This window comes from Chelonia mydas, chromosome 9 (genome assembly GCF_015237465.2).
Source record: "Chelonia mydas isolate rCheMyd1 chromosome 9, rCheMyd1.pri.v2, whole genome shotgun sequence".
Taxonomy (NCBI): Eukaryota; Metazoa; Chordata; order Testudines; family Cheloniidae; genus Chelonia; species Chelonia mydas.
In genome coordinates this window covers 33917869-33931734 of record NC_057855.1, presented here as the reverse complement: position 1 = coordinate 33931734, position 13866 = coordinate 33917869, and the positions used below count along the sequence as shown (strand labels likewise).

At 38.8% G+C, this 13866-nt stretch overlaps 2 protein-coding genes across 8 annotated transcripts in view; one reads left to right on the top strand and one right to left on the bottom strand.

Moving 5' to 3' along the window:
* The window catches only part of DAW1 (dynein assembly factor with WD repeats 1), a 32814-nt gene extending 25371 nt beyond the window's left edge, over positions 1–7443 (top strand). For 2 of the 3 annotated variants that reach the window (XM_007054987.4, XM_043522297.1), the window contains exons 9-13: positions 855–957; positions 2628–2742; positions 4227–4303; positions 6195–6357; positions 7023–7443. In XM_007054987.4, coding sequence (XP_007055049.2) covers positions 855–957; positions 2628–2742; positions 4227–4303; positions 6195–6357; positions 7023–7057 — 493 coding nt within the window. In that variant the 3' untranslated portion in view covers positions 7058–7443. The remainder of the gene's footprint in view (positions 1–854; positions 958–2627; positions 2743–4226; positions 4304–6194; positions 6358–7022) is intronic. The other variant, XM_037908230.2, reaches the window with a different exon arrangement.
* A 1538-nt stretch (positions 7444–8981) lies between these two features.
* LOC102946981 (SPHK1 interactor, AKAP domain containing) overlaps positions 8982–13866 on the bottom strand; it is a 100686-nt gene continuing 95801 nt past the window's right edge. For 4 of the 5 annotated variants that reach the window (XM_027817364.3, XM_043522296.1, XM_043522294.1 and 1 more), the window contains 2 exons: positions 10049–13037; positions 8982–9671 (listed from right to left, as the gene is read on the bottom strand). In XM_027817364.3, coding sequence (XP_027673165.2) covers positions 12894–13037 — 144 coding nt within the window. In that variant the 3' untranslated portion in view covers positions 8982–9671; positions 10049–12893. Of the gene's footprint in view, positions 13038–13866 lie in introns of all 5 variants that reach the window. The other variant, XM_037908229.2, reaches the window with a different exon arrangement.

Below are 13866 nucleotides of genomic sequence, written 5' to 3'. Positions count from 1 at the left end.
CATAAACAGAGAACCTTAATGACTCAGAAGACTGGTGATGGGACATGGAGTCCTTTACCATTAGGTCACCGGCTGGAATCCAGCCCTGGTTACAAGTGATCAAAAAGTGTAACTATGATGTGTCCATTGTGAAATGAGCCAGTGGGTTACACTTGAATTTATAACAGACATATCCATTTCACTAAATGTTTCCCTTATTGGTAGGCTCAACAGAGCAGCTCAGATTTATTCAGAGTTTGAAATCTATCAATTTGGTCCCAATTCATCAAGTACTTAAACACATTCTTAACTTTTATGCACTCCCTTAAGTCCTGTTGACTTCAATGGCACTTAAAGAAATGCGTAAAGTTAAGCATCTGCTTAAGTTCCTTGCTGACTTGGAGTCTTGCAGAGCTACTTCGTTCAAGGTCATTGATGGGACATGTTGGCAGAGCAGTGAGGAGAAACTTGCTCTGTTTCTGTCTGGGCTCTATTTGCACTGTGAATGAATAGAAGACTTCATTAGTGTTGCCAGTCCGCTACAATTTAAATTCATGTCAAATATATTTTTAAAGGAGAAAGTAGTACAAATGGGACTTCTTTCTACAGTACTCCTAGCCACTTTTGGTATAGAAGAACAGAAATGAGTGCTGATGTGCCACTAGAATGCTGAACCAGCCTCACTCTGTTTTAGACAAAGTCAGCCAAACCCTGCTCACCTAACACCAGGAACTTCGATGACTAGTGGATGAGGCAGAAAGGATTTGGCCCATTAACTATACTATCATTCTAGCGTACTTATAAACATATACCTTTATACCTATCTCAGTTTTGATGCAAATGCACAAATATGAATTTTAATTTTCTTTTGGTAGGAAGTTGCATACTTTAATAGGTCATCGGGCAGAGATTAGTAGTGCACAATTCAACTGGGACTGCTCTCTAATTGTTACTGGATCAATGGACAAAACATGCATGGTAAGATCATTGGATCTCTACAAAAACCACCTGTATAGTCTGTCTGTTACACAACAAATAATTCACTGTAAGATTTCATTTAGGACACAATCTTTGTAACTTATTTAGAATCCATTTTGTATAACGAACCTTTTAACTGATGGCTGGTTTGTAGCAGTCACCCAGTATAGCTAAACTGGAAGGCAGGACTTGATGCTCCATTACAGCTAATTTCCTCTAATTTGTTTGATAAAAAGAGAAAATACTGTCTTGTGGTTGAGGCCCTGGACTATTACTCAGGAGAGCTGTTCTCTGCTTCGGGCTCCAACTTCATTGATGACCTTGGGCAAGTCACTAAGGGACAGATTTTCAAAACTGGCCTCTAGTAATGAGTGCCTGTGATTTTCGGTGCCAAATTTTAGAAATCAGTGGCCTGACTTTTGGAGGGGATGAGTAACCACAACTCTGAACATCATGTTGGTCTTAAACTTTCTGTGCCATAGTTCTCCCATCTGTAATATGGGAATAAGACTGTATAACTTCTTAAGGGTCAGCTGCTACCAGGAGAAGAGGAAGTCATGCTGATAATTAAGAGGGAGGCATAAGAGGCAGGGTGGAGAGATATGGCCTCTGATAGATCCTCAAAATCCATGTGATCTGGGTGCCAACCCACCTGCTTCTTTTGTGATAGGAAAACTTGCACCCTGGCAGAAGTTGAAGGAAACTCCACAGGAAAATTTCCTGGAGCTTTCTTGTCCCATGTGGATTTTTTTGTGTAGGTTCATGGTTTGTCCCATACTGAACACAGAACTAAAATTAACAGGGATTTTAGTACGGGCTGTATTAAAACAGGAATACAAAAAATAGCTAGGGCAGTATTATCAAAAGCCTGCCATTCTATCTGACTGTTGAGAGCCTTTTTACTTCCTGACTGAGAGGAGCACATGCGCTAGGTGCAGAAGTGAACTAATTTGGTTAGATTCACTACCAGATCCTGCACATTGTGTTCAGCAGATTGCACATTAGCTACCTTGATAATAAAATTCTCTTGATTAGCTGTAAATAGCCACATATTTTCTGTCTCTCTTTAAGGTTGCAAATGCAAATTATAGCATTTCAGATGAAAATTGGTTATTTCCTCACACATGGATTCTCTCTCTCATTTTTTTCCACCAGTTTTTGGAATTCAGTGAACTTTCACTGAAGCTTACTCACAGGTCCTTGGTGTAAGAATGCACTTTTTGTAAATGACACATTATTTAATTAGTACATATCATTCAGTAAAGATTTGACTATGGTAGTGACACTTTTATCAATTTGTAAGCAGGAACCTCCCTATTGATTTCAATAGAGAATTCTGCTTAAGTGATATCACATTAAACCAGTAGAAATGAAGCACAAAATGTATCAGACATGCAACATTTCCTGTGCATTACACTGGCTAAGCAAATACATTTCCTCTCCACTGGTTTAAATCCAGGGTAGTCATGCAATAATACATTTATTAAGGTATTACATTCTGTTATGCACTAAATCAGTGCATATATGATTTGTATGTAGTCAGTCACGATACTGATTGACTGACTATATACACATCCAGCAACTCAAGTCAAAATAAATAGTAAGATTGCTTATGATTGCCTGTAATTACTTGGATAGGGTTTTATTTATTGCTTTTTATCCACATGCAGCTGTGGAATGCTGTGACCGGGATACGTGTGGCAACTTTAACAGGTCATGATGATGAAGTATTAGATGTGTGTTTTGATTATACTGGCCAGCGTATTGCAACTTCCTCAGCTGATGGTAGGTGAATTGATCGGGGCTAGCACTGTGTTTTCATGTACTGGCAGCTGAGTGAATGTTAGAGCAGCCCTTACGCCAAGAGCAGAAGAATGCAGTGGTAGCATAAACAGTATTTTCCCTTCTGCTCTGTTTTTGTGCTGGGTGCCGCTAGGCCAAACCCAGAAAATCTGGGCTAGAATATCCAGATCAAGATGTATTTAAGGTATCGAGAGAGAGAGAGAATGTGTGTGTGTGTATGTGTATATATATATATATATATATAAAAGATTTCTCCCAAAGTTAAAATTCTCTCATTTTTCAGACTTTCATCTTCTTCAAGATGCCTTGTCCAGTTAACCTCAAGCTTTCTGGGGAAATAAATTCTCTTGTGGTTGAAAGTGCATGAGAGACTGCAGGGAGAAAATAGCTTTTGGATGAAGTTAGGTCTGAGTGGCTCAAATTTGGGCTTAAACAGAAAACTAGTTAGAGGCTTAAAAATTAAACTATTACTATGGCTTCCTAATATGTAATGAGAATACATAACAATGAGGGGGTGAAATAAACAATTAAGTTTCATGATTGTGTTCAGCAGATTGCACATTAGCTACCTTGATAATAAAATTGTCTCTTGATTACCTTTAAATAGCCACAGATTTTTCTCTCTCTCATTTAGGCTGCATCTGCAGATTATAGCATTTCAGGTGTTCTGCATAGTTCTTAATTCTCATTAGTCAAAATAAATAGTTTTCTATATTCCAGCCCCTTTGTTTTTTGTTTCAATATTAGCACATATTAATGATGCTATATGTTATTGCATGTTTATTCATTATGTATGTGTTTTACATCTTCCTTTGAAGTGTTTGGTACCAACCACCATCAGGGCAGGATATCAGACCACTGGTCTGATCTGGTTTGGGTAGTTCCTATGTTAGGAAGTAAAATAATGTAATTTCTGACTGACAGTGTAGGCCTACAGAAGCCCAATCACTTGGGACACTTACTAGATTGGACAAAACACCAGCAAACATGCAGTATTTGATTACACAAAAGTGCAAAGGTTTTATACAAATTGTGAGTGTATATTCAGAGGTTATACAGTGGAAGCCATTAAAAAGTCCATATTTTCCTACCATATCACAGATCTTTCCTGACCTACTTTATGTATAAGGGAAACTTGTGGTGATTTCAAATATCACCACGTACTTAAATGTTGGCAAATCATGACTTTTTACAGGCAACCACTGCCTGGACCCAATCGTGAAAACAAGCATGTGAGTCTGTGGGTTTCCTTGTGTGAGAAAAGTTACTCATGTTTGTATTTGAAGAATCAGGCCTTAACTTAGTTATTCCTAATACAGGACTTTTTTCTGCTTCCACTGAAGTCAGTGGCAAAACTTCCATTGACTTCCGTGGGTCCAGGCTGAGGTCCTTACTACCAATGAATGTGAACACTTTATATATAGACTTAAGCAAAACAGTCACACATGGCTTTTGTTCTAATACAGGATCAGCAAGAGTTTACAATGCTGAAACAAAAAAATGCATTGCAAAGCTGGAAGGTCATGAAGGTGAAATTTCTAAGGTGAGTTGTGTGGTGGTTTCTGCCTGCTCTTTTTTATTTCTAAGTGACATCATGCTTACCAGCAATTATTACATATCATTGGCATAAGTTTCAAAATTAAATGTAAGCATGGATTTTTATAGCCCATTGGTGAGTGCTTACTTAGGATGCTGTATTCCAAGACTTTCCAGCCTCCTGTTGGGATGGGGAGCATGGCTCAGACAAGCTGCTTTCCTGCTTTTACCAAATTAGGGGCCTTTGAACCCCTTCTTACTCTGTTTTATTCCTCTGTGCAGCTGGGGTGGAGGCCCATGTCTCTAAGGTGAAACACACTAAGGGTAAAATTTTCCAAGTGCCCTAGTCCCATTTTCAAAAGAACATATTCACGTAGGAGGCTGTGCCTCTTTGAAAGTCGGGTGCCCAAGTCAATTTTGAAAATAGAACCAAGGCTCCTAATTGACTTAGGTACTTTTGAAATTTTACCCTAAAGGCAAATATTGTTGTTTAATTATTGCAATTCTTCCTGCTTGTCATTCAAGTGGATCATTATTTCATGATTTATGTGAACACCCAGCGTGCAGGCCCATGATGCTTTAATTGTTTGGTGATTTCCAAGCTTGAAATAGTAACTTTCTAGGAGCTAGGATAGTTCTTGGCAAAAAAATGAAGCCTTGCTGTTTGTAGTTTGGTGGGTCTGTCCAGCAGCTTGGGGACAAAACAATCGGCCACACCCAACTCTGTTTTTAGCCTTCAGAACAGGTGCTTTTATTCTTCTCTTACACAAAAACGAAAATATGAACAAGTAATAGTCCTGACCTGGACCAATTGCAGAGTCCTCTACCATCTACTACTTCAAGGTTCCCAGCTCTCTCTTACTCTCCGAGTGACCACAGGGCTTACCTGTTTGTATCTCCTGGCCCTCCTCCTCTTACAGATCTAGATCCTCACTTATGTCTTCCATCTGGGAATCAGAACCAATCGTTAGTTGGATCAGTTGGCTGCTGGGCTTCTCCTTAGGCCAGGGTTTTCTGCTCCCTTGCTCTATAGAACCTTAAAGGGGCAGACTGCTCTGCTACACTGTTTCCCTACATTCATTTGATTGTTAAAATTCTGTAGTGAGAGAAAGTTAGATTCAGAAGGGATAGCCTTATCTCACCTACAATGTTCTATGCAATACTTCGTTCTCTCAGGTTTAAAAGAGAAGGGGCCATTGGCAGGGCATTCTCCATCAAGGGCCCTAATTCTGGAACTAGCTTCCCTACCTGGGAGCCAGAATTTGCCTTTTGGACATACTGAATGGTGCTCTGTCTTTACATATATCAGATGGAACGATGTGATAATTTGGGGAGTCTGTTGTTTTGCAGGTTCATTTTTTTCAGGGTGCGGGAGAAGAGGCAGGATATGTTGGGCACTGTTACCAGTCAATAATTCACAAATCTGTGTGATAACATTTTAAATTGTGTAATAAACCCAATATAGTGAGGTTATGCTCCTTAAACTATATATGAGGAGTTTACATTGCCAGGTTTGCATACATTTTTAAGTAAGTGGCCTTTAATGGGAGTTAAACTATTATAGGGAATTATCTCATTTCACATAAAACACTCTCAAATATACATACAGTGAAAGCTACAGTATAATGTCAGAGCAATTGGGGAGTTATTATCCAGGGTCCCTGATCCTGTAATTGTCTCTATGTGGATGGACCTTGCAACTGCACACACAGTCCCAGAGGCAAGGGGCTGCCTGTATGGATCCAGTTGCTGGATTGTGCCTTAATTTTATATTAGGAATTGAACTCTGGAGTTGCTGGCTCCTGGTTGTAAGTGCTAACCACTGATTCATGCTTTCTCTTCCAATTATATAGGCTGGAATGCTAACTGGTGTCACTTTTCTTGTCATTGTTTTAAAGATCTGCTTCAATCCTCAAGGTAGTCGTATCCTAACAGCCAGCTCTGACAAAACAGCTCGACTTTGGGACCCTCATACAGGACAATGCATTCAAATATTAGAGGGACACACTGACGAAATATTCTCATGTGCTTTCAACTACAAAGGCGATATAATCATTACAGGTAATTTTCTGGGATTTTTTTATACAGTTTTATATTTTGAAACTTAAAAAATGTACTTGGACCATCTCACACATGTTGAGAGCTTCCAACACATAGCCAAGTGACTTCCAACACATAGCCAAGGTAGAAAGAGAAATGCACTTAAGAACTGTGGCTCAATTTCATACTGCTATGATCAAATTTGAATGTAGGCATGGACAAAGCTTTAGGCTAAACCCTGCTACCTTTTCCATGGGATGTACTATCTACAAAACAGCTGACCCAGTCCAGTTCACACACTGCATGCACTGTGAGGGGATATGAGATGGGCAGGATGCAGAGAACCTCTGCAATGGGATTGAACTGTCTGTGTCTCTGGAGCTGTTTTCTGTGCAAGCTCCATCCACTTTAGAACAGAGGGGGTCTTGTGAAAGGATAAAGCACGAACAGTGGATCCACAACTGCTGGGACCCACTTTCTGAACTCCACACATGGGGGGCAGGAGGGCAGCAGCCATACAGAGTACTGCAGCTGCAGAATGGCTCTAGTATCTTTTTACAGACACAGGCAAGAGAAGTCTATTTACACAGATCTGCCTACAGGCTAGTTATTTAAGTATTAATTAACAAGGAAAATATATACGGTAGGGGCAAAAGTAATGGCCCATAATATGTGTTTATTACTAGGAAGCAAGGATAACACCTGTAGGATATGGCGCTGACTGAAGATGAGGTATGGCTCAATTTGCTAGAAGCTTTGATCAACATCATAAGAGTAGTCAAAAGTCTTCAGCAGTCTTTCAGAACTCTGTTTTCCTTTTGCCCTCTTTGCCAGTTTTCAGTCTTGCTGAAGTAGAGCAGTTCCCTGGACTTTGACAGGTTTGACTCTTTGGACTGCTGAAGTCAGCTAGTTATCTGTATCATTAGCACTAATACAATAGGTTAGCTGCATGTTTTAATAGGCATATTTGTTTTTACATGTAACATTTGAAATAAAAAAATAGCATCATGGTACTATTAAATGTGTAAAGGGCATCATTCGCACATCTCCTGTGTGTGTTTCTATACTACATGTACTTTTTTGTATGTAATAAAATGTTTCACTGAAGTGCTAAGTTGTATTAATTGTAGTGCAATATTCTTATTAGCATATTTTTTGGGGAAAACATGTATTAGTCATTGTTTATAAGTTACATTGCTATTACTAAATATGGAGCATGCTGCATTTAAACCCCCCTGCTTTCCCCCCCCCATTCATCTCTTCACCTGGGGGTCGGGGTGGGGTGCGTGAAGAACCTCTGGTGGTGGCTGCCACTTTCTTCCCTCAACTGCCCAGAAGAGCTGCTCTTTCTCTGGAGAGACAGCAGAGACTAGGACCTAACTGGACAGTTCAGTCACCAGTAACCGAATCTGTGAAGAGGTAAGGAGGGCAGAATCAAAGTCATGAAAGGGGGAAGGGCATTAGTGTGTCTGTGTGTGAGGGGGACAGAATCAAATCAGGGTATGTGTGTGTGTCTGTGTGCAGTTTGTATTTTCCGAACAATATAACATCTCACTGAGCCATGTCCATGTGTTCCCCTCCAACGCAACTGGGCAGTAATTTAAGGAAACAGGATCCAGCAATACAAGGACTCTGCAGTTTTAAAGCAACTACAGAGCCAATGCATTTGTTCCCACCCCGTCCAAAAGAAGTGTATGCGTGTGTGTGAGAGAGAGAGAGATTCATGGGACAGCAGCATCACAGCCCTGCTGTCCCATCCAGCTATACCACGGACTCTGCCTCCCCTCAACCTCCAGAACCCCAAACCAGTCATAGCACACAGCTGAACCGTATCAGGGCTATCATTGGCTGCCAGCCTGTATGGATGAGCTCTGACCTCTCAGAGCGGGTGGATGGATTATGCAGCAGGAATTAAAGCTTTAACTCTCCTCCACATTCACTAGGTAGGTAAGCAGTTTGTGGGGAACAGAAAGGGGAGAGAGGATGGGTTTATTATTTAGTGAGAGCCCCCTCTTCAACTTCTTGTGCCGCTCCTTGGTTATTGTCACTTTGGGGCGGGATAGGAGGAGCACCCACTTAACCATATTTTCTCTCTGTGCTGCTTTCCTGTGGCTTTCTCCACTATCTCACTTTCCTCCACAGCTGGTTTGTGTGTATTGGGGGTATGTGTGCAGGAGCCTCACAAATAGCAGACACTATCTTCCTATTAATCATTTGTAATTAGCTTGGTAGACCAGATGGCTCATTTAACTATTTGTCCTGCTAAATGCTAACGTCTTTACAGCTGCAATCAAGTTATTTTCTAAGGGCCTATTCCCAGTTACGAAATGGCTGCAGGACTAGATATATGAAACATTAAAACCAGTGGCATTATGAGTTCACTGGTAGTTGCCAAAGGCTTAGTATAGCCTCAGAGTAGTGGCTCTGCCTGGAATTAAATCTCTTCCTACACTGGCTGCTTTCCTTCTAAGCTAGAGATAATTTTTATTTATTAAATAGCTCTCATGGTCTCTGATCATATCCCTGACCAGTCTCCCTGACATTCTGAAAACTAGAATACATGATTCACGGTAACAGTCATTCTCTGGTTTCAGAGTAGCAGCCGTGTTAGTCTGTATCCACAAAAAGAAAAGGAGGACTTGTGGCACCTGAGAGACTAACAAATTTATTTAAGCATAAGCTTTCGTGAGCTACAGCTCACTTTATCGGATGCAAGTTATACAACCCTGTACTAAGGCCATGCAAGATAAACAGGCTGTGTCTGCAGCAAAACCTAGCTCTCCAGAAACAAATAAATCCTGAATTTAACAGGCTGACTGTAGGCAGATCATAATCATTCATACCTTGAACCACAGTAAAATGTTTTCAGCCTTGGTTAATTTAGCAAAGATTTGTGAGAAGACAATCTTTGATGTTAGTACAATGTATTAGGAAGATTATGGGTTATCAGAAACTAATGATGCTAAACATAAAAAAACAGACCCTACATAGTAGTGAAAATTAAATTCCCATGCAAATGTTAGGACCACCATTGCTGCAGCAAGATCTGGCATGTAAGAAATTAAGTGCTTAATTCTGCCACCCTTACTTACGTTGAGGAGTTACTACTATAGAGAGTACTATAAACTTCATTGAATCTTAGTGCTGGCCAGATTCTGCCTCCTCTTTATGTGGGTGTGCAGTAGACTGAACGGAAGAGTTAGCTATAAGGAGACTTCCTCAGCATCCTCCCCCTCAAACCTTTGTACGGGTAAGGCAGAATTATTAGGCAGAGCCACATGCTGAGGAGCTGTAGTGATCTCAGTCAAAGTGTAGGCTGCTGACATTATCTGAAACTGAAAAAATATGGTGGTCATTTCTGGTGAATTTCATCATTGCTCACTACATTTAAAATTCACTGTAATTTTGTAGCACACTTTTTGATAATGGACGCCCCACACCCATCATTCTGATTTCCCAACCCAGTTAAGCCTGACCTTGGGTTTCCTTTTCTGTTCAGTAGTGGGAAAGGCTTTTTTTTTTTTTTTTTTACACCTGACATTAGGAGTGTGCAGCATTTGTGACAATTAAATAAGCTCAGGCATTTCTGCACTGCTTAACCAATGACAATAGGGAACCTGCTTTAGCTCTTGCATCCTTCCTGCACTGAGCAAAAAAGAGAGTGTAGCTGTGGTTATTCTGAGCCTAATCCTGAGACCCACTGAGCACTTACCTCCCATATATTTCAATGGAGGAGCAGGTGCTCAGCATTTCAGGATCAGGTCCCATGTCATCTGAATAAAACTTGGAACCTCAGCAAAGCCACAGCTCTCTGAATGGAAATGAAAATGAACCCATTCTTAAACGAGAAGTTAAAGGTATAACATGAATATAACATTTCATTGACACGGGTCTCTAAGCATGTTAGAAACAATGTACAAGTTAGTGACAGTTACTTAAGTTCACCCTCTGTTAACGATTTAAACCTTAAATTAAAATCTTAATATTCACTTCCTATTGCATCTGATCCTCTTACAAAATTATACATCAATATAATGCCAAGTCTGACCCTGTTTAGCTTCTGATATCTGTTAAGATCTAATTACCCACTCCATAGTTTTTTAAAAACAGAGCTACAAGTAGAGATGTGAGTCATGGCTTGATTTTCAGAGGTGCTGAGCAGCTACAAATCCCACTGAAGTCCGTGGGCGCTAGAGAAGAGCAGCCCTTTTGAAAATTAGACCATAAATAAATAAAACTAAGGGCATGAGCCTTTCAGGTGATGAGTGACCTCAACTTCCATCGCTGCCTTTGGTGTAAGGACCTGTTCTGAGACATTGCATTCAGCAAAAGCAGGTTTGGGAAGGCTAAATGATTGTCATGAATATTGTTTAGTTGGTCAAATAAAATGTATTACACAGTTTCCATTTCCAATATGCAATAAAATCACATCAACACCTTTTAGAAAGGCAAAGGGGACACATACTGTAACACAAATTTATTTCTGATTAGATTTGCAACATAAAGAACTACTGTACAGAAGTCACTTCATCACACTGTTACAACCCAGTCATGATAGTTGTGCTTTGTAGGGTAAGTAAACATTTATTCTAGCACAGCAAAAGTTCGTATACTGACAACTAACTGGATTTGGTCTAAAAATAAATACCTTTTCCCATTTATTAGAACAAAGTACCTTCAATCTGTAACACTCAATACTTACGTTGTTAACAATCAGCCTCTCAGAGATGCTGAGTACCCACAACTTCCACTGGCATCAATAGGAGCTGTGGAGCTTCAGCACTTCTCAGGAACAGGCCAATAGCTGTACAGTTAAATGTAGTGTATACAGTAGATCAACCTTTATACTGGCAGTAAAGGGATCTTTACTGTTTTGTGTATACTGTAGAGTAAATGTAGAGTTAGCCATGTACCTTTATCACATGGATATAGATGTCGATTCACTGACAAATTTTTTCCCTAACAAATGAGTGTGACAGTGTGGAAATGGATTTAATGGTGGTAACACTGATAGTATGGCTCTTTTTCATAATTTATTTAAAACTATTTCAAAATTTTCAAAAATATCTAGTGCAAAAGGATAATTATTTCAGGAAAAATTACAGAAGCATATACCGATATAAGGAAAATAAATGGTCTTTCAAATCATTTTTTTAGGGAAATATAGGTAGAATTTCAATTACATCATTTAGTGTAGGGGAAAACAAAAAATGAATGTTTGTGTTTTCAAAGAAGCAAATCACAGTATATGTGAAATTCAAACAATAGGAGCTTTACTGCAATAAACTTTTTTTCCCCTTTAAATTAAAATCCAATCTCTTTGGCAGAGTCAAGAGAATTTATAATTATGTGTATAATACTAACTGTTCTTCTCAACAGCAGTCTACCGTAGTTATATCAATGTTACTGTAATAACATGAACTATCATTTGTATTCCAAACATATATATCCAAAATGAGCAGGTAGCCTTAAGGTAAACATATGCTTATATGTGCTGAGACTCATTTTGTATTCTTGTAAGTAACAAAAACAAAATTAAAGTTTAGGCATATGTATGACAATACAATCAGTTTTTCAGGTAGGACTATGTTCAGTTGATTTTTCTTTTTAATAATCAATTTAATTAGACTAAAATCATATAATATGCTCTTTCTTTATCCATAGATCTTAAAGCATTAGATACTTTCATAAGAAAGTAACTGTCATCACCCCCTTTTCACAGATAGGGAAACTGAGGCACAGAGGTGATGTGACTTGCCCAAGGTGACATAGCAGGTCAGAGCTGGGATTGAACCCATATCTTCTGATTATCCACTGGTCCAAACTGCCTCTGATTAAAATGGAAAGGAATCAGAATGTTTTTAAAGAGTAATATTTGAGAGTCTGGATTTCAGTTCCTCCAGAAAAACACAAGAATGGTGAAAGGCTATGGAGAAGAAATAAATGGCCTCATATGCGGAAATTATAATGCATTTTCAGCAGGTTGTTGTATCGTCTACCTGTAAAGGTCTAATAGCTCAAAGTCTTCTACCCCTTTAGACACGGTGAGGATTTTAAAAAATACTTAGATATCTATATTATTTATCTAAAGATGCACATCCTCCTAAGCATTCATTTGGCTGTCCATCTGGAAAACACTAGTGTTCTAATAGTTAACCTGTACAAATTTTCATGTTTTAAAAACTGAATGTTGTTAGTGTATAATTCTATTTTAGTTGATTGAAATAATCAAACGATATTAATAGAATATTTGATTATAGAAATATATCCTATTTTCATCTATCCTTCATATTATCCGTTCACTTTAAAGGCAAAAACCCATCCTTTCCTAATACAGTACATCCGAAAGTACAATATGTCAAAGTTCCCCCACATGATATAACAGTATATGGTGCACCTTAATTTCACTTTGCTCAGTGTACAGTTGTGTGCACTGTCTGCAGAGTTTCTATATCTCTGCTTGTTTTATGCACTGATGTTTGAAAATTAGAGCATTACACAAACCACTGCCACTTAAGCTGGATTAAAATGAAAATGCCAAACATTTAAGAGGTTTCTTATCCCAATTCGAGAAGCCAGTCAAAGAGGCTAGGTGTCCTCTCTCTGCTTTCCTCATGTAGCTTGCAGTATTGTACCACCGCATGAAAGATATCACCCACTTTCCAGGACTTCTGGTGAACTAACCGCATAACATCTAGAAACTAGATAAAATGGCACATTTAGGGTTTCATTCATTGTGTATTCTTAACCAGCTTTTGTTAAATAAATACATGCAAATAACTCTTCAGAGTATGAGGACATTACTGAGCGCTGCCAGGGATCAGAACTCCACTGTTTCAGGCACTGCATACACAATAGCAGTGCAATCTGCCGAGGGTTCTGTCTATAAACTATGGATCTGAAACATCTAAAATATGGATTTGGACATCTGGAATCTTTGCATTTCATTTCTGAAAGTCTATAATCTGTGAGAGCCAGATTCTGTTCTTAATGACACCAGATAAATCAAGAGCAACTCTGCTGTAATTAGTGAAGTTATTCCTGTTTACAGCTATGTGAGATCTTTAACCCTGATAAATAATTACAACCTTCCATGATATCGACAGCCCATTATCAAAATAATAGGTACTGTATCTTGTACAACCCCAGGGATCCAACTTGAAGATCTTAGATTTGAAGGAAAAATACGTTTCTCTTTCATTATCATAGTCAGTATTCTTGTTTGGTTACATTTCATTTACAGTCTTAAACAGCTGGAAAAAAATCCTACATTGTATCCACTTTTGTGTTTTCCTATTTTAATAATGGACTTCATAATGTCATGCATCTGGCCTATCTTTTTTCAGGCTTGGAAATGAAAATCAAAGCTTTTCATTTCCTTGAATTTCACAATCAATAACTAATTAGGCTCCTTTTTATACATCTTCCAGTTTTAAACCACACAAGAAAATATTGTGTATCTGTAGCTGGTGTAGCTGTTTGCTATTTACATACTGAGTCCTAAACTTTAATATGTATTTTAATTATATG